The 21,663-nt window shown below is 41.1% G+C and overlaps 1 protein-coding gene across 1 annotated transcript in view; it reads right to left on the bottom strand.

Moving 5' to 3' along the window:
• The window catches only part of DNAH3 (dynein axonemal heavy chain 3), a 247,772-nt gene that overhangs the window by 49,903 nt on the left and 176,206 nt on the right, over positions 1–21,663 (bottom strand). The window contains exons 43-50 of the mRNA XM_086375467.1: positions 20,573–20,752; positions 16,672–16,795; positions 16,435–16,591; positions 16,045–16,188; positions 14,111–14,777; positions 12,656–12,821; positions 10,575–10,791; positions 5,177–5,359 (exon numbers count right to left, since the gene is read on the bottom strand). Of these exons, the coding sequence (XP_086231593.1) occupies positions 5,177–5,359; positions 10,575–10,791; positions 12,656–12,821; positions 14,111–14,777; positions 16,045–16,188; positions 16,435–16,591; positions 16,672–16,795; positions 20,573–20,752 (1,838 nt within the window). The remainder of the gene's footprint in view (positions 1–5,176; positions 5,360–10,574; positions 10,792–12,655; positions 12,822–14,110; positions 14,778–16,044; positions 16,189–16,434; positions 16,592–16,671; positions 16,796–20,572; positions 20,753–21,663) is intronic.

Genomic DNA, 21,663 nt, shown 5'->3' with positions numbered 1-21,663 from the left:
ACATTCAAAAAACTAAGATCATGGCGTCTGGTCCCATCACTTCATGGGAAATAGATGGGGAAACAGTGGCTGACTTTATTTTGGGGGGCTCCAAAATCACTGCAGATGGTGATTGCAGCCATGAAATTAAAAGACACTTACTCCCTGGAAGGAAAGTTATGACCAACCTAGATAGCATATTAAAAAGCAGAGACATTACTTTGTCAACAAAGGTCCATCTAGTCAAAGCTATGGTTTTTCCAGTAGTCATGTATGGATGTGAGAGTTGGACTATAAGGAAAGCTGAGCGCCAAAGAATTGATGCTTTTGAACTGTGGTGTTGGAGTAGACTCTTGAGAGTTCCTTGGACTGCAAGGAGATTCAACCAGTCCATCCTAAAGGAGATCAGTCCTGGGTGTTCATTGGAAGGACTGATGTTGAAGCTGAAACTCCAATACTTTGGCCACCTGATGTGAAGATCTGACTCATTTGAAAAGACCCTGATGCTGGGAAGGATTGAGGGAGGGAGGAGAAGGGGACGACAGAGGATGAGATGGTTGGATGACATCATCAACTTGATGGACGTAGGTTTGGGTTGGCTCTAGGAGTTGGTGATGGACAAGGAGGCCTGGTGTGCTGCGGTTCATGGAGTCGCAAAGAGTCAGACATGACTGAACAACTGAATTGAACTAGAAGATCTCGTAGGTCTTCATAGAACCATTTGACTTCAGTTTCTTTAGCACTAATGATTGGGGCATAGACTTGGATTATTGTGATGCTGAATGGTTTGCCTTGGAAATAAATTGAGATCATTCTGTCTTTTTTTGAGATTCCAGTCAAGTACTGCATTTTGGACTCTTGTTGACTGTGAGGGTTACTTCATTTCTTCTAAGGGCTTCTTGCCCACATTAGTTGATATAATGGTTACCTGAATTAAATCCACCCATTTCTATCCATTTTAGTTGACTGATTCCTAAAATGTAGATGTTCACTTTTGCCATCTCCTGCTTAAACATGTCCAATTTATCTTGGTTCTAACATTGCAGGTTTCTATGCAATATTGTTCTTTACAGCATTGGACTTAACTTTCACCATCAGACACATCCACAACTGAGTGTCATTTCCACTTTGGCCCAGCATCTTCTTTCCTCCTGAAGCTGTTTCCCTGCTCTTTCCCTGTAGCATATTGGATACCTTCCGACCTGGGGGGCTCATCTTCTGGTGTCGTATCTTATTGCCTTTTCATACTGCTCATGGGGTTTTCTTGGCAGGAATACTGGAGTGATTTGCCATTTCATCCTCCTATGTTTTGTCAGAACTCTTAACTACGTATGACCTGTCTGTCTTGCATAGCATGGCTCAGAGCTTCATTGCTTTACACAGCAAGCTCGTTTGCCACAACAAGGCTGTGATCCACGAAGATGCAAAAGGCCTCTGGTTGTAACGTTATCTTTAACAGTGATTCTCAATCTTGACTGTGCATCAGTGTCACTGAGGAGCATTTAGAGCATCCACATCTTTGTTCCACACCCAGAGGTTCTGATTCATTCAGTCTGGTGTGGGGGTAGAGGGGTCTGGGAATCTGCATTTTTAAAACTCCAAAGGTGATTCTGGCACACAGTTCTGTTGAGAGACTCAAGCTGATACTCTGGAAACACTGAGAACAAGGCAGGAAATAATAGACTTCAATGCCCAATAGGGGAATGGCTACTTGATGGGTGAAGCACCTACTTAAAATGGTCATTAAAATGATTATATGACATTTTGGAAAAACATTTGTGATAAGCTGCTAAGGAAACAAAACCACAAAACAAGTCACAATTATGCTACAGTTGCAATAATAAACCTATCCACGTGTATAGACAGGAACTAGAGGGAAGCCTGGAAAAGTGGAAAAGTGTTAAAGCTGAGCTCTTAAAAGTCATTTTGTATGTGTTATTACTGCTACATCATTTGCTTCCATGATAAGAAATTATAATGAAAAATGACCCCTGTAGCTTAGCAGTGCACAGAGCAGCAAGCTGTTCGAGGCTTGTGAATCACAGTGCTTACTGACAGAATGTAATCAACTCTGCAGTACTTCTGGCATTAGTTATGATTCTCATTATGGGGGAAAGAAATGACACATTAGCTTAAAAAGAATGGACCAATTTAAGCAAACCATTTTACTTGGGAGCAAAGCGTTTGAGGACTGACTCTTTTCTTGCCCATCTCCTGATCCTCCTAATGTGAATCCCATTCCATTGCAGAACCTCTGAACTTCATTAAGTACCACACTGGGTGCTCTCCCAGGTTCTCCCATTTCTAGGCATGTGAAGAGTTTAAAGAAAATCATCCATCCTTGTGTGGAAAAGGGCTGTAGCCATGAGAGGTTCAGGAGGGGTTTCTGGTCCTTACAAAAAGAGCCTTAGAGCAAGCACAGGTTTTCTTCTCCTCCTTGGAGAGTTTCACTTCCTGACTCACCTCCGGGATGTCGCTCCCAGTACTTGGGGATGGGATGGCAGAGCACTAGACCTCACCCTTCGCACCAAAACCATAGGTGGCAGTTTATTGCCCAGGAATGGGTGTGGTGGGCCATCTCCTTATAAAGCTAATGTCATCTCTTGCCTCCCTCCTGTTCCAGCAAGTCACTGTTTTCCCCTGACATTGTACAACACAACCCTATATGTGAGAATACCTGCACATGGTGAGAGGCTGGTCTTCATAAAACAGGCAAGTCCACTTGGTACAGGGTCAAGAATGACAATTTTGGAGGATAGTTAACATGGGCTGTTAAGCTCTGATTGTATGCTGGACACATGCCATAAGCTTTACATGTTTTTCTCTCAGTATCTCCATTTTATAGGTTAGGAAACTGGTTAGGAATGGGCAGAGCAAAGTTGAGCCCTGACATGCCTGATTCTAGTATAGAACCATGGAAGAGTTGCACATTCACATGCTCTAGGGGCCAGCCACTGGGCTTCCCTGGTGGCTCGACAGTAAAGAATCCATCTGCAATGCAGGAGACCTGGGTTCGATCCCTGGGTTGGGAAGATCCCCTGGAGGAGGACATGCAACCCACTCCAGTATTCTTGCCTGGAGAATCCCCATGGACAGAGGAGCCTGGCGGGCTACAGTCCACGGGGTTGAAAAGAGTTGGACATGACTGGGCGACTAAGCACTCAGCACAGGGGCCAGGCCAGTGATATGAGTGTGGCAGGTAAGCTGACTGGGACTTTGATGAGCTGGAACACACAAAGGACAGCAGCTATTTAATGCTGCCAATGGATGCAACCCAGGAATGCAGGTCCAGTGTTACCCAAGAGCCCGACTTTTTTCTAAGGAAAGCTGAAATTTTAGAATTTTTACTTGAAATCTTTTGACTTTTACAAGTAGATAACTATTTCAAATTAAAAGAAATACTGTATGTGTCATAGCATATTATATTGCCCAGCTGCTAATTTTTGTAACTCCTGAAATAGTGGTCATATGCAAGGGCTTTGGAATCAGAGCAACGTGGATTTTAATCCCGGTTCAATCACATTGTTACTGTGTGATCTTAGGCAAATCATTTTAGTTTTTGTATCATGATTTTCTCATTTGTAAACTAGGAATGATACCATTTGCCTTGCAGGGTTGTTAGGATGATGAAAGTTAATATAAATCAAGTACAGGAGAGAAGAGAGAAGAAACTCTCTATTCACTCCCATTTCCTCACTGCCTAGAAAAGTGCCAGCAAAAAGTAAGTGTTAAATAAATATTTTTTAAATAAAGAAATACCAAATATACTATGGGTTTCCCTGGTAGCTCAGCTGGTAAAAAATCCTTTGCAATGCAGGAGACCCCAGTTTGATTCCTGGGTCGGGAAGATCTGCTGGAGAAGGGATAGGCTACCCACTCCAGTATTCTTGGGCTTCCCTTGTGGCTCAGCTGGTAAAGAATCTGCCTGTAATGTGGGAGATCTGGGTTTGATCCCTGGGGTGGGAAGATCCCCTGGAGAAGGGAAAGGCTACCCACTCCAGTATCCTGGCCTGGAGAATTCCATGGACTGTGCAGTCCATGGGGTCACAAAGAGTCAGACATGACTGAGTGACTTTCACTTCACTTTCAAATACACCATAATGGTGCTGGTAAGTAGTAGCTTTTATTATCATCCTGTTATAGAATGGTAAATTACCTGCTACATTATGTGCCTAGTGGTCAATGTCTTTCATGGTTCCACTGGCAGTCCTACCAGTAGGACTATGAGTGAGCATGCCCTCTTATCCAGGGCATGCACTGTGGAATTCTGAGACCAGGGACTGGACCCAAGTGAATCTCAGGACTCACTGGAGAAAAGGCCTATTCTTTTGAAAAAGGTACTCCATGATCTAGAAGTGAGACACAAACTAATTCTTGTTCAAGCTCTTGTGTGAAGAATGGTCAAAAGAGTTTTTCTAGCTGCTATGTGAGGCACAAGGACAAGTATCTTCAGTTAAGTGCCATGAGCCTTGGAGTTGGATCCTACCAACAGGTCAGACAAAGGCAGTTTACCACTGAACTCCAGTGTTGTTGGCTTCCAGACCTTGATGGCTGTCATTACTATAAGTCCAAAGTCATTGTGATACTCAAATGGAATTGTATACTTGAAAATGCTTGGAGAAATATATAACATGAACATCAATCAGATTTGCTTCTAATATCTGATTACAGGTGAAGCCCTTTCCAGGACTTTTCTTCTTTGGTACAAAAATTATCTTCAAATAGGGTCCTCTAGATTCAACATTCTGTCATTTGACAAATATTTACTCCACACCTTACACCAGCTACATTTGAGCAAAAACATGATTGAGGTGAAGGAGATAGTCAGGGGAAACAGCCCGTGCAAGGGCCCTGAGGTGGGACATGCCTTGTGTTTAGTGAATAGCTAGGAGGCCATTGTGGCCAGAAAAGAGTCAATGAGAAGAAAGAAATATGAAACAGGGTTAGATACTGCTGGGGCTTATACGACTTTGATTGAGATGGAGAGTATTTGTAAAACAATAATTCTTCCTGGAGACAGCCAGCTGTCCTTTACTAGCTCTGTGCTGCTGGGAAACTAACCTTTCAAGTCTCATTGTTTCCCTCTGCAAGATAGGCATGACCGTGTATATTCTGTGAGACTCTGTTAGGCTCTAGTGAGATACCAGATGAACCCTGAAAATGCTGGTTCCCTTTCTTTCCTCTCAGCAAGTTATACCTTGATTCCTTGAGCAATGGCAGCAGCAGCATTGGCTTCTTTTTCATCTGCTTGCACTAGAAGTTTCTTGGCATCAGCTTCTTGAGTCTCTGCCTCGATTTTCACCATCATCTTAGCGGTCTCCTCAGAGGTCTGAATGAGTTGGGGTTGGAGGGCAGTCAGTTCCACTTGCATGACAGCTACCTGGCAAGAAGAGAGGATGGGTGGGGTGCCAGGTCAGCTATATAAATGTCAAAAATGGAACAGCTGGCAAAAGTTGAAATGATTCTCTAACTGATAATACATGCAGAAAATACAAATGATGTGAATGGTACTGGGTACATATTTGTTGGCTGGAGTTTCTCTCTTTGATCTTGTAATATGTCATTATTTAGTTCATGCTATGTGTTGTAATTATCAAGCTCTATGATAGGCACTAGACATATAATAGCAATCTTAAATTTTTTTTAAAAGATACAACATTAAAAAAGGTATTCTTGTATTGAGCCTACACTATACTTTAGTATTGGGGGCAGGGAAAGACAGAAGTAAGTTAGGGGAAAAACCCCTACATTTTTTTAAGTCTGTGAAGGAATATACATGGCTGAGATAGCTGGAAAGGACAGAACTTTAAAGGTCATATTTTTCCCCCAATAGTCTGATGCCCTCTACAACATTCCTGTCTAGTAGTTTTCTGGCCACTGTTTGAATACTTCTACTGATGGGGAGGTCACCACCTCTGGAGGGGAGATGGACCATTTTTGAGACAACTTAATACATTAGATTTTCCTGATAAGGGGCTGGAATTTACCCTCATGCAATTAAACAAATTTTTTTTAATTAATTTATTTTATTGGCAGATAATTACTTTACAATATTGTGGTGGCTTTTGCCATACATCAACATGAATCAGCCACGGGTGCCCATGTGTCCTTCCATCCTGAACCCCCTCCCACATCCCTCCCCACCCCATCCCTCAGGGTTATCCCAGAGCACCGACTTTGAGTGCCCTGCTTCATGCATCGAACTTGCACAAGTCATCTATTTTATATATGGTGATATACATATTTCAAAGTCATCCCACCCTCGCCTTCTCCCACTTAGTCCAAAAGTCTATTCTTTATATATGTGTCTCTTTTGCTGCCTTGCATATAGGATCATCATTAGCATCTTTGTAAGTTAGAAAGAGAAACACCAATAGAGTATATTAACACATATATATGGAATTTGTTAAGTGTTAATATACTACAGGCTACTATCACTGATGAAGATAGATGCAAAAATCCTCAACAAAATTCTAGTAAACAGAATCCACCCCCATGCAGCTTTCACCCACTGGTCCTGATTCTGCCTTCTAAGGCAATTCAAATGTTTATTTGAAGAAAGTCTCATAACCTTGAACCCACTGTCCACAGAAAGCCCATGTGAGAGAGGAAGCATAGCGAGCTGGTTGATTAGGAACACAGACTATGGAGTTACTCAGACTTACGTTTCAGTTTTCACCTCATCACTTGCACCAGCTACTCATGAGGCTGTGTGATCATGGGCAAGTTGTCTGTCCTCTCTGGGACCTTGATCTCTTTGTGGGTGATGTGATGATAACTGCACTTTCCTCATACAGAGCACCAGACAGGTGGGAGGGCTCAAGGAAAATTAACTGGCACCATCATTCCCTTGACTGGTCTAGACTGTCTCAGGTCATTTTGCTGCTCTTCAAATAACACAGTTTACTCACCCTTATGTGGATAGACTCCAATTTCCAGCAGCTCTCTAAAAGCTTAAGGACCTTGAGTTGGACCCTGCAACTAAAGGAAGAGAGCAACAGAAGCCACTTCTGATGTTCTTTCCCATCCCTGTGCTGCGTGTTGGTGGATCTGCTGTGTATTCAGTGCCAGGCCAACCCACTGAAAACCATTCGGTTGCCTTAGTTCTTTATTGGTGCTGAAAATTCATGTCTTAATATGGTTTTGTCAAGTGGCTCAAGCACAAATGAATTACTAATTCATATGCCAGGCATTTTGCTAAGGGTTACACTTGTGTTAGCTCATTTAATCTTCATATAGTCCTATGAAGTGAAGACTTATCACTTTTTTTTTTTATAGAAGAGAATCTTCAAGGTTCTATAGCTGATAAGCTATAAAGCTGGAATTTGAGCCTAGGCCTTGTTCTTCACCACTGCCTTATTCTGCCCAGTCCTCCACTGAGAATAGCCAGGGCTGGGGCAACGGTGAGGTGAGTGAGGCACTTACACTGGGCACAAAATTTAAGAGGGATCCAAAAAACTCAGTCTATTCATATATACTATTGTATTTTTATATACTATTAATATTGTACTTTATATATATATATTCATATATGGTGGTGGTGGTGGTTTAGTCAGTAAGTTGCGTCCAACCCTTGTGACCCCATGACTCCTCTGTACACGGGATTTCCCAGGCAAGAATACTGGAGTGGGTTGCCATTTCCTTCTCCAGGTGATCTTCCAGACCAAGGGATGGAACCTGTGTCTCTTTTATCTCCTGCATTGCAGGTGGATTTTTTACTGACTGAGCCACCATAGAAGAGAAGTGAAAGGCAAAGGAGAAAAGGAAAGATATACCCATTTGAATGCAGAGTTCCAAAGAATAACAAGGAGAGATAAGAAAGACTTCCTCAAGGATCAATGAAAAGAAATAGAGGAAAACAATAGAATGGGAAAGTCTAGGAATCGCTTCAAGAAAATTAGATATATTAAGGGAAGAGTTCATACAAAGATGGGCACAATAAAGGACAGAAATGGTATGGACCTAACAGAAGCAGAAGATATTAAGAATTGCTGGCAAAAATACACATAAGAACTATACAAAAAAGATCTTCACGACCCAGATAAACACAATGGTATGATCACTCACCTAGAGCAAGATATCCTGGAATGCGAAATCAACTGGGCCTTAGGAAGCATCACCATGAACAAAGCTAGTGGAGGTGATGGAATTCCAGCTGAGCTATTTCAAATCCTGAAAGATGATGCTGTGAAAGTGTTGCACTCAACATGCCAGAAAAATTGGAAACCTCAGCAGTGGCCACAGGACTAGAAAAAGTCAGTTTTCATTCCAATCCCCAAAAAAAGCAATGCCAAAGAATACTCAAATGACCTCACAGTTGCACACATTTCACACTCTAGTAAAGTAATGCTCAAAATTCTCCAAGCCAGGCTTCAACAGTACGTGAACTGTGAACTTCCAGATGTTCAGCTGGATTTAGAAAAGGCAGAGGAACCAGAGATCAAATTGCCAACATACACTGGATCAGCAAAAAAGCAAGAGAGTTTGAGAAAACATCTACTTCTGCTTTATTGACTATGCCAAAGCCTTTGACTGTGTGGACCACAACAAACTCTGGAAAATTCTGAAAGAGATGAAAATATCAGACCACCTGACCTGCCTCTTGAGAAATCTGTATGCAGGTCAGGAAGCAACCATTAGGAAGGTCAGGAAGCAACAGTTAGAACTGGACATGGAACAACAGACTGGTTCCAAATAGGAAAAGGAGTACGTCAAGGCTGTATATTGTCACCCTGCTTATTTAACTTAAATGCAGAGTACATCATAAGAAACGCTGGGTTGGATGAAGCACAAGCTGGATGAGGCACAAGATGGAATCAAGATTGCTGGGAGAAATATCAATAACCTCAGATATGCAGATGACACCACCCTTATGGCAGAAAGTGAAGAAGAACTAAGTTGGCTTAAAGCTCAACATTCAGAAAATGAAGATCATGGCATCTGGTCGCATCACTTCATGGGAAATAGATGGAGACACAGTGGAAACAGTGTCAGACTTTTTTGGGGGGGCTCCAAAATCACTGAAAACGGTGATTGCAGCCATGAAATTAAAAGATGCTTACTCCTTGGAAGGAAAGTTATGACCAACCTAGATAGCATATTCAAAAGCAGAGACTTTACTTTGCCAACAAAGGTCCGTCTAGTCAAGGCTATGGTTTTTCCTGTGGTCATGTATGGATGTGAGAGTTGGACTGTGAAGAAGGCTGAGCGCTGAAGAATTGATGCTTTGGAACTGTGGTGTTGGAGAAGACTCTTGAGAGTCCCTTGGACTGCAAGGAGATCCAACCAGTCCATTCTGAAGGAGATCAGCTCTGGGATTTCTTTGGAAGGAATGATGCTAAAGCTGAAACTCCAGTACTTTGGCCACCTCATGTGAAGAGTTGACTCATTGGAAAAGACTCTGATGCTGGGAGGGATTGGGGGCAGGAGGAGAAGGGGACGACAGAGGATGAGATGGCTGGATGGCATCACTGACTCGATGGACGTGAGTCTCAGTGAACTCTGGGAGATGGTGATGGACAGGGAGGCCTGGAGTGCTGTGATTCATGGGGTTGCAAAGAGTCGGACACGACTGAGTGACTGAACTGAACTGAAGAAAAACTAAAGAGCCTGTTGATGAAAGTGAAAGAGGAGAGTGAAAAAGTTGGCTTAAAGCTCAACATTCAGAAAACTAAGATCATGGCATCTGTTCCCATCACTTCCTGGCAAATAGATGGGGAAACAGTGGAAACAGTGGAAACAGTGAGAGACTTTATATTTTGGGGCTCCAAAATCACTGCAGATGGTGATTGCAGCCATGAAATTAAACTATGCTTCCTCCTTGGAAGGAAAGTTATGACCAACCTACACAGCATATTAAAAAGCGGAGACATTAGTTTGCCAACAAAGTTCTGTCTAGTCAAAGCTATGGTTTTTCCAGTAGTCATGTATGGATGTGAGAGTTGGACTATAAAGAAAGCTGAGTACCGAAAAATTTATACATTTGAACTGTGGTTGTTGAAGAAGGCTCTTGAGAGTCCCTTGGACTTCAAGGAGATCCAACCAGTCCATCCTAGAGGAAATCAGTCCTGAATATTCATTGGAAGGACTGATACTGAAGCTGAAACTCTAATACTTTGGCCACCTGCTGCGAAGAACTGACTCATTAGAAAAGACCCTGATGCTGGGAAAGATTGAAGGCAGGAGGAAAAGGGGACAGCAAGGATGAGATGGTTGTATGGCATCACTGACTCAATGGACATGAATTTGAGTAAACTCTGGGAGTTGGTGATGGACAGGGAGGCTTCGCATGCTATAGTCCATGGGGTCGCAAAGAGTTGGACACGACTGAGTGACTGAACTGAACTGAACTAAACTGAGTCACCATATACCCTCTGAGCCACCAGGGAAGTCTCATATTTTATATATACTATTGTATTTTTATATATACTGTTGGATTTTATTGTAATGGATTAGGTCAAGCGAGTGAGGTGAGCGCAGGGTCAGACGCTGTCTTTATTTTTGTGCTCTCTTGACTTCTGCATCTGAGCAAGTGCTTCACCGCATCCAGTTAGCTCTGGACCTCTTTGTCCCAGTACTATTTGGTCTGTGCTTACCTGTGAAGCTGCAAATTCAAGTTTTTGCAGGCCTGTCAGATATCGGTTCCTCATCATATCAACCTCTTGCCTCTTCTTATTCAGGAGTGTCTTGAATGTTAGGATCAATTCGAGGTAGGAGGTGGGGGTAACATAGTTGTGCCTTCGAAGGGTGTTGTAATAATCAAGTGACAGCTTTTTCACACTCTCCTGGAAATATTTGCACATGGAGATGACCCTGTTGAGGACACAAAGGTGGTCAGACAGGCCCAACTTGCTCCAGAGAGATCTAGCACAGCTTTGGTTCACAGAAGTAAGGATGTGAGAAAGCCACTCACACTGGCCAGCTAGAACCCCCAGTTCTTTGAAGCATGTCCACAGAGCCTCAAGAAGGATTGGGGAGGTATATAGTCTTACTAGAATGAACTTTGATCAGGCAATTTCCAGCTTTAATCACTTTTGTGAATCACCAGGGCTTAAGCAGGAATTTTTAATCTTTGGCAGTCTGATGAAGCCTCTGGACTTTTCAGAATAATATTTTAATGCATAAAATAATATATTATAGAATTACAAAAGAAACCAATTATGTTAAAGATTTTTCTAAATATTTTAAACACCAAATTTATGATATAGTAATGTGTATGTGTGTATGCATGTGTTTGGCTGCGCCTTGTGGCATGTAGGATTTTAGTTTCCTGACCTGGATCGAACCCACACAGCCTGCAGTGGTTAAGAATCCACTGGAAGCATGGATTCTTAACTACTGCAGGTAAGCCTCAATATGTGTGATTTCATTTACATGTTAAATCAGGGGTCAACAGACTTTTTCTGGTTAGGACCAGATAGTAACTATTTTAGGCTTTGTGAGCCACATGGTCTCAAGTAGCAACTATTCAACTCTGCCTCTGTAGTGTGCATGGCTGTTTTCCAATAAAGCATATTTGCAAAAATAAGGCTGTGAACTGGACTCAGCCGTGGATCATAGTTTGCCAACTACAGCATTAAATAGTAAGACTGGACAACAGGTCTGAAAGCTACCATCATTTTGAAGGGGATGATAAATTGGTGCATCTGTAATGACTGAACGAGTTATGAAAATAATTGCAGTGCCTACTGGTAACAAAGTCACAGGTCCTACACAATCCTATGGGGTTTATTGCCTATGTTCATCATTAAAAGAAATGCAAAGTGCCAGTTAGATGTCAATGAAAACGAAGATGTACTTTCCCCCACTCACATTCACTGACCCTCTGAGTTCTGGTCATGAGCCTATAGACCCAGGTTAAGCATTCCTGGGCCTAGAGAACAAAGTCCAAAGATCTTAAAATGGAATTTAAAGCAATGAACATTCTGACCACTACCTACTTCTTCATTTTCTATTTACTCCTTTAATGAGCAGGATTTGAACCTACTATGTACTAGGTATTAAGGATACAGAACCATACAAGGCAGGTGACATGACCCTTACGTTCATAGGACACTTAGAATGGTCAACAGTCTTATCCTTTCTCTTACTCTAGCCAAAATTCAGTGCTTTATTTTGTGTGTCTGTGCTTTACACACAAAATATTTTTTTTTCACAACAAAATCCCTCACAAGTACCATCCCCTAGGCAGCAATATCCCCCCTGTTGAGAATGAATGCTCTAAGATTATTGAAATCCAGGTTCTCATAGCTGGACAACAGTACATAGACAACAGTACATCTCTAGAACAATTCTGAACAGTGAAATATTCTTCTTTTTCAGCAAAGGTGTTTTATTAAATATCTAAATGGTATTTATTTTTTATAATTTATTTCTCATTGAAAAAGACCTTGATTCTGGGAAAGACTGAAGGCAAAAGGAGAAGGGGGAGGCAGAGGATGAGATGGTTAGATAGTATCCCCAACTCAGTGGACACTCTGGGAGATAGTGAAGGACAGGGAAGTCAAGCATGCAGCAGTCCATGCAGTCACAAAGAGTCAGACACACGACTTAGTGACTGAACAGAACAGAACATACATAAATTGATAAATCTTAAAACAGCAAAAAGAATAGAGCCAATATCTTGATTTTCATTTGAAATATTTGTTTGCGGTACTAAAATGCAGCTAGCACTTACTGTATCCGAATATTGTCATCGAGCTCTACATCTTCTAGAAATTTGTTGGCCACCAACTCCAGGGCATCTGTGGGCCAAGACTGGAACCAATCAATTGTGCAGCAATTGATCAGAGAAGGGAACATTCGCAGGCGGTTCCGGAAGGCGTCCCCAATTGGACTCATGGCTAATGAAAAGCAGATTTCATTAGTTCTTTCTCCCAGTCAAGGAGGCCAAAAGGGACAGACAGGTCATTCCAAGGATTCTAATGGGGATAAGGGAGCAGTCATGTTTCCTGTTGGTACTCAAGAGTATAATTGGGAATAGTCAGGACGAGTGCCTGGAAAGCATAGGGGAATCATGGGATATTTTCATGCAACTTTGTGATGGGAAGTCAGTTTATTACAAGAGTCTTCTGTCTGGTTTTCAATATTCACATTATCCTATATTATCCATTCTAGATCTTTAGGATCATATAGCCAGAGTGTTTTAAGCCCTTTGATCTACTTGCTGCATTTGTTCTGACTCACAGACCTCAGGGAACCATTGGTGCCCTATACACAGCTATTTACGGAGGCTGCTGTGGGGGCCCTATCAGCTGGTTTCTGACCTCATCTCCATCTAACCACAAATTTTGGATTCTATGCCCCAAATTCTGTTAATTGCTTATTTATATTCAACGTGTACCAGGCACTTGCTAGTAGGAAGCACAATGCATAGGTGGAAGTGTGAAAAAGTCAGTGTGGCTAAAAAAAAAAAAAGGGAAGCATGGTTTGAGAGGAGAGCGGAGAGGATGCAGGGGACAGTCTGGCAGGTGGTCTTATAAAACTATAGGCTAGGGATTTTGGTCTTTATCTGAATAGAAAGTAATTCAGGTGTTTTAATTTGTGTGTGTATGTGTATGTAAATATACAATGAACAGATTTGCAATATAAGAAAAACAAATCCTGACAGTGGAAAGCATCCTGATTCAGTGGAACTTAAATGTCTGGAATGAACAGAGTGGACATAGAGAGAACAGTTAGAAGGCTATAGAGGTGAGGTCTGGGTGAGATGATATTCATAGCAGCTTAGCTAATTTGAAGGTGGCAGAGATAGAGACAAGAGGGCAAAAATTGACAGGACATGGTAATGAAGAGAAGTATTAAACATGACCCCTAAGCTTCTGGACAGATTGGAGATGATATTCACAGAGAGAAAAACTCCAGATGTTATTTTGTAGGGCTGGCAGGGTAATGTACTAAAACGAAGGAGAGGGTTCAGAGCAGAATTCAGAGAATTGAAGAGAGTGGAACAGGTTTAAAGTCATTTTTCAGGAGAATGGAATTTTGCACAGGAATTCCAGGCACTGACCATTGGGCAAGCTAGGTGCCTTGGTTGGATCAATTCTGGCACCATTGTAAAAGGACTGGGCTTAGGGCAAGGAGATCCTGAAACATCCAAGGAAAAGGGCAAAATGAATTTTCTCATTCTTACCAAGGACAATGTGAAGGTTCTTTTTTACTTTCTCGATGAAGAAGTTATACATAGAAAGAGGAGTGACTTCGATCTTTTCTCCTTCTGTCCTGGCTGCCATTTGCATCTTCTCCACAATGTCGGCCTTCTCATCAGCAGGGAAGATGTTGGGCACATCACCGGTGTTCAGAAGCATGTTGATGTCCTCAACGAATGACTCGTCCTTGATCTGATTATCAGCGAAGAGGAACACAGTACTTTTGGTGGCCACCCCAACCTGGAGCATGATCTTCTTCAGGTCCTCTCGCCAGTCGTTGCCTGAGTAGCTTTTTGTGATCTCGATCTGGTATAGCTCATATGAGTTCATGAATGTGGACAGTTTGCTGGCACTTTGCCGCCCACTGCCCCCAATGCCCACCAGGAGCAAGTGGCCTTTGTCCTGCTTCAGGACCCTGCAGATCCTAGAGATATGCTCAATGGCAAACCTGAACATCACCAAGGACATGGGGGCCTTGCTGATATTGTTGAACTCTTCCAGGTAATATTCCATGACCACTGTGAGCTGTTTTAAGTCAGTGATCTCATCATATATCTTTTGGTCACTTTCTGGCTTGAAGAAATCTCCAAAGAAGAGGCTACGGATATTATCATCAACAATCTTTCCAGTGGGTGATAGGTGGATGAGGACCTGTGGAAAAGATAAGTCTCAGGCAGGCATTCACTCCAACTACCATGGTAGTGGGAGCTAGAAGGAGGGAACAGGAGATGTGTTCGTTTCCTCTGAGCACATTCTTCAAAATCATGGTTCACAACAGTTTTGTTTTTTTAAACAAAATACGTGTATTTGATGGTTGTAAAGACTATGATGAAAGGACAATTGAGAAAAGAGTGTGAAAGCAAGGGTCAATCGGTTTGCTAAGTGATTAAAACATTGGTGGACAGATTATAAGATCCCAGGAGGAGGTGGTCAAAAGGTGAGATCATTTGTAATGTACTTGCTTCTTCACCAAATAGAGGTGCAGGCCTTGCCCCTGTTCCCACTCTGTACCTAGAGTAGAAATGTTTTAGATGCTTCTTCTTTCTGATATTAGAAACTAGCAGTGCTTCTGTACATGGCCTCTGGATGAAATATGAAACACTTGCACTTTTTCTATGGAGAAATCATAGCTTCTTAAAAGTAGAGGTAGAATTAGATGATGCAAATATATAGGGTTTAAACTTTTCTTATATCAAAATGGAAAAGAGAAAATATTTACAAATAGGAAACAAAGACAATCTTTCACTTGGGCTTTACACAGGGCATCAATCAAACAATAAAAATTCATGGTGTTTTTATTTCTTAACTCAAAAGTTATCTGACCTTGAAAATGTATTTTACATTAATTAGAAACAAAACATCTTTTCATAAATGATAAGTTTGAATGTATCCAAACTTATATGTTACCTGTAAAGTCAAGTGAAATTGGACCAAGTATTATATTACTTGGGACAGGGAAGCCTGGTGGGCTGCAGTCCATGGGGTTGCAAAGAGTCGGACATGACTTGGTGACTGAACAACAAAAACGGCAGTATATCACCAAATCAAATGACTAGCTGGCTCAATACACTGTTTCTTGAGATTCAGAAAGCAGAGCTATAAGTCTCTATTTGGGCTTTCCTGGTGGCTCAGTGGTCAAGAATCCACCTGCCAATTCTACAAATCTGGGTTCAATTCCTGGGTCAGCAAGACCCCCTGGAGAAGGAAATGGCAACCTATTCCAGTATTCTTGCCTGGAAAATCCCATAGAGAAGCTGGTGGGCTACAGTCCATGGGGTTGCAAAAGAGTTGGACACGACTGAGTGACTGAAGAACAACAACAAAGTCTCTACTAGGAAGGGAGCCTGAAATCTGAGACTAGCATGATCACATATTTGGGGCAATTTCTGAGGTCAAAAGATCACAGGGTCTTGCTTACCTTTTCCACAGACTGCTTGAAGCAATTGGAGGTGGTTTCCCTTACCATGTTAAAAAAGACCTGTCTATCTTCATGATCAATCAGACGGTCATAGAAGACCCGGTAAACCTCATGAATCCAAAGCCGGATAAACTTCTCTACATCCTGAAAATTCAATTATTTGAATGAATGGCACATGGTGGCTGAGGCAGTAGTTTTCAAACAGTTTCTAAGTCCTGGGTTGTTGTGAGGATTAAATGAGATAATGCTTACAAAATCCTTAGCACAGATTAAATGCTTAGCACAGATTAAATGCTTAATAACAGTTAGCTATTACTATTATCATTATATATTCCACATAGCCAAAGATATCACTGAATGAACTTGATAACAGAAATGACAGTGGCTGACCTGCAGGTGGGTGTGAGGGCAGAGCAACACCCCTTGGATCACCCGTGAGAAATCCCGCAGGTTAAAGACATAGTGTGACTTGGAGGGAGTTGGCAGGAAATTCTCCACTGCAGCTTTGTAAATTGTCATCGTTGCTTGTACCATCATCTTTCCATACCTTGGGAGGAAGGAGAAGGCAGACCAGTTAAGGAAGGGCCAGAAATGAGGACCCCAGGCAATAATAGAGGAACCTCCTACCTTAAAAACACCACATCAAACCCTTTCCCGAAGTGCCAGTCAGCGATTGAACTGAAAATCTTGGTTAATATGTCATCCTCGAAGGCATTGATGGAAATGATATTCAGATGGCGAGTGAACCGTCCTGGAAAACATGCACACACACTCACACTTACCTCCTGGGCGCAGCAACCCTTAGATATAGAACGGTTTTTCCTCCGCCTTTAAGTTCTAGAGCTGTGCTATTCAACATGGCAGCCTCTAGCCATATGTGGCTATTTAAATTTATATGGATTAAAATTAAGTAATATTAAATGTATTTCCTCAGTCTCATCAACCACATATCAACTTCTCAAGGATAAACGTGTGACTAGTGGATGTTGTACTGCACAGTATAGATACAGAACATCTCCACGACTGCAGAAGTTCTGGTAATAGTGCTAGCCCAGTGCTCAAGACTGTTACTAGATAATGGCAATGTGTTATTTTTATAAAATAATCAAATAATTCAGAAATACTTTTACAGAAAGTAACCCTTGCCTCCTACACACTAAATCCATTCTCTCTCCCCTCCCAAATTAATCACTGTTAGTTTGGTGTTCTTACAGCTCTACATCTGTATCTATGTATCTAATATTAGATATCCATATATTTATATCTCTAAAATTCATCCATTTAAAGTACACAGTTAAATAAATATTTTGTATTTTAGTTGTGCAATCATTATCACAATCAATAGCAGAATAATCACTCCAAAAAGAAATCCTTTACATTTACCACTTTCTATTTCCTTGTAGCCCTTGGCAACTAATAATCGATTTTCTGTTTCTATAATTTGCCTGCATGTATTTTTAAAAAATATTTTACTGTATACAGTAAAGCACAGATACAGAAAATCACCAAAATTATAAAGTGAATCATTATAAAGTTAACATCTTTACATCTACCATCCATGTCAAGAAATACAACTTTGCCAGCCCTTCATAGAAGCCCCTCCATATATCCCATCCCAATCACAGCCCTCTCCCTGTCTCCCTCCAAAGCTTACCACTATCCTGATTTTAAAGTAATTACTATCTTGCATTTCTTTATGGTTTTTTTATCACCCATATGTACTGATATATGTAGGTTTACCTTTTAAAAAAATGCTGGAATAATATTTTACACTTTGATTGGGAAATATGGAGAGTTGCATGACCTTGAGGAAGTCATGTATTCTTTTGATAATAAGCATACGCATAGTCCTTAATGTGTGCTAATGCTTATTACATGTTACCAAAAGCCAGATCAGTCTTCTGCCAAACCATGCTCTCCACCACCATATAATAATGCCTTGAGCCTCAGTTTTCCCATATGAGCCCTAACAGCTGGCAGGTGATCTGACAATTATCAGCTAGTCTGTTGGTTCTCCAGTGAACACAATCTCTTTAAATATCAACATCCAATGTGGTTGTACCCTAGCTATGATGGAACAAGACAGAAACAGAAGTTTGCTCTGAAATCACGAAAACTTCCCCCAAGACTAATATGAGTGACTATAGTTGTTTACTAAGTACAGAAAAAAAATTAAGATACCTACTCTTCAAATTGTCCCCACTCCCTGGGACTACCCAATCTAGAACAGAGTCCCTGGTTTCTTAAGCCTTTTTCACATCAACCAGCACAAGCCCATTTAACGCCCTTTCACCAGGTACTCTCATGGTTCTCCATGCTATGTAGACCCTTGCTGCAGCAAATTAATAGACTCAATTTCACCTGACCACAGATGTGCTCCTGGCAGTTTTGGGCATTGGTCTTTAAGATCTTTTCAATATGTCATATTTGTGACATAGCTTGAAAACTGTCAACTGCTGTGCAAATGTTAGCAATTACTACTTCCTTGATATGTACGGGAAACAGACATTCCCTTCTGAATAGATCTCTACTGCCTCACTGGTTTTAGTGAGAATTAATTGACATAAAATATATAAACTGAAGGTTTACAACATGATGATTTAATGCATATAAGATATTGCAAAATGCTTGCATACTAAGGTTAAGTAACAATTCTATTGATGCTGCTAGAGAGTCACCATATTGTACATCAGATCCCCAAAACTTATTCTTTTTATAACTGGAAATTTGTACCCTCTGACCAACGTCTCCCCATTTCCCCCATCCCTTAGCTCCTGGCAACCATCATACTACTGTTCCTGTGAGTTTGGCATTTTTAGATTCCGCATGTAAATGATATCATATAGTATTTATTTTTCTCTGACTTATTTCATTTAGTTTAATATTCTCAAGGTCCATTCACGTTGTCACATAGAGTAGAATTTCATTATTTTTATAGCCAAATAATATCCCAGGGTGTGTGTGTGTGTGTGTGTGTGTGTGTGTATATACATTTTCTTTATCCATTCATCCATAAATAGACACTTTGGATATTTCCATGACTTGGCTATTGTGAGTAATGTTGCAGTTTGGGACTGGGATTCCCTGGTGGCTCAGCAGTAAAGAATCCGCCTACAATGCAGGAGACATAGGAGACGAGGGTTCGATCTCTGGATTAGGAAGATCCACTGGAGGGGGACGTGGCAACCCACTCCAGTATTCTTGCCTGGAAAATTCCATGGACTGAGGAGCCTGGTGGACTACAGTCCATAGGGCTGCAAAGAGTTTGACATGACTGAAGTGACTGAGCATGCAGCACGAACATGGGTTTACAGATATCTCTTCAAGAAAATTATTTCATTTCCTCCAGATATACACCCAGAAGTGGCATTAATGGATCATGTAGTAGTGTTATTTTTAATTTTTTGAGGGACATCTTACTGTTTTTCATAGTGGCTGCATGAATTTATATTCCCACCAACAATGCACAAGAAGTGTCTATTTATGGATGAATGGATAAAGAAAATGTATATATATATATATACACACACATTATTATCTCTTGACTTTTGTTAATAGCCATTCTATCAGGTGTGAGGTGATATCTCATTGTGATTCTGATTTTCATTTCTCTAATAATCAGCAATGTTGTTGTTTTGCTATAGAGTTGTATGAATTCCTACACATTTTGTATTTCAACTCTTTATCAGATAGATAGTTTGCAAATATTTTCCCCATTGAATGAGTAGGTCTTAGAGAAAAGTAATATACCAAGTTCCTTTCCCTCTAAGGAGTTAGAGAAGTGTTGAATTTATAGATGCTAAGTGCCTGAGCTCCTGCTATATTCAAACCCAAGGCAAAGGTACCCTTGGACTCTGTAGCAAGTGGAAGGTGATGGTTTGTGTACTCAAGTAAAATCACCCTGTTTATCTTCCTTATTTTACAAATCAGAAAGATATATGCCACCGGGGAGAGCAAGGTCACAGAATGTTAAGTCTGAAAACGGCATTAAGATTCTTAACCAAGGATGTATCACAGAATAGAAGTATGGAAACCTGTAGACCTGGATGGATGAAGTTGCACATGAAGCAAAATATACTCCTAAAGTGTCAGATGATGGGGGAAAATCTTATTTATTTGTTTGTTTATTATTATTACTTTATTTAGGCCTATCTGACTCCAAAGAATTGTAAGAAACATAACATGTGAATCTGTCATTTACCTTTGGTTGAGAACCTCTCGTCTAGCCTCGCTCCTAGAACACAAGCTGACCACACAGAACTTACCTCTTCATGAGACTCTCTGTTCCTCTATGCCTAGCCAAAAACTCCTCAAGTCCTCTTTTCATCTTCTCATCCTATTTCATACAACTTTCAACACGGCATATTCAAATGCCACTCCTTGAGTCTAGCTCAAGTGTCTCTGGCCTAAATACCCTTTCTCTATCTTCCATCAGGACAGACTGCCTTACACTAGCCCTCCATCCACAAAGATGGTCTGGTTCTGCAGGGGGTGGCAGAAAAAGTAATGAACTCTCTCCTTCACGTACCAGTAATGTCATTCCTTCCTCCCCCAGGAGGGCCCATGGCTGTCACAAGCAGCACATCAACGATGTCCAGCTTGTTGGTATCCTTCTTGTCAAACCAGTAACCATGGTCAATCCATTGCCGTAGGAGCTCAATGGGGGGCTGTGCTCCATATACCTCTTTGGCTGGCATATTGAGGTCATCTGGGGAAAGAAGTAATAGCCACAGATTGTAAGTCTATGGCATCCTTTGGTCTTTTAGGAGGTAGCAGATGACTATCCTTCTATGAGAGAGTCCACACTCAATTGTTATACCCTCACTCCAGGTAGGGCTCAGCCAGTGGACATTTTCACCATAATGGAAGATATTTTTCAGGGTTCTGGCTTTCCTGGTTTATTGAGATCTCTGTGCATTTATTGAGATCTCTGTGCATGAGATCCTCTGTGGAAGGATGCATACATTTGCATTAACAAACAGATATTAAAATTTTTCCCATTCCTTCACCCAAAATATATAGATTGTCTACTATGTGCTAGACATTTTGTTAATTTCTAGGGATATGATGGTGAGAAAGAAAGTCATGCTTCTAGTTGACAGAGTATTTAATTTACCACCAGGTAATAGTGGGAACTCCAACAGCAGAAAAGCTTCAAGCTAGGGTTTTTGAAGAGCAAAATCAAAAAGGCAAGGATAAATTGTGATTTCCTCCAGGGTAGGGATTGATTTTCTCCAATAGTACATTGTTCAGTACTGGTGCATAGAAGGCACTCAATAATTTCCAATGAACATTGACTAAATGCCCAATTTTGTGTCATGTAACATTTTAGGAATTTTATACATATTATCTCATCTACTCAAGATGATGACTTTATAAGAGGAATATAGCATTGCCTTTATGTTAGAGGTGAGGAACTGAAGGTAATGGAATAATATACTTAGGGTTAAAAAGTGAGATTTGGACGTAGGTCTGTTTGACTGCAAAGCTTAAATTGCTTTTGGATATACCATAAAAATAGGAAGGGAGAACAGATGAGAGTAAAGGACAAAGGAGGGAGGGAGGACAAGAAAGGGAAAAGAAAATATGATCCCTCCCTTTAAGAAGCTGTTGTTAATT

The sequence above is a fragment of the Bos grunniens genome, chromosome 25, assembly GCF_055505025.1.
Source record: "Bos grunniens cultivar Pamir isolate PY7600 chromosome 25, Bosgru_T2T1.0, whole genome shotgun sequence".
NCBI classification, from domain to species: domain Eukaryota; kingdom Metazoa; phylum Chordata; class Mammalia; order Artiodactyla; family Bovidae; genus Bos; species Bos grunniens.
The sequence above is the reverse complement of the archived record's forward strand: the minus strand, read 5'-3'. Positions and strand labels throughout refer to the sequence as shown.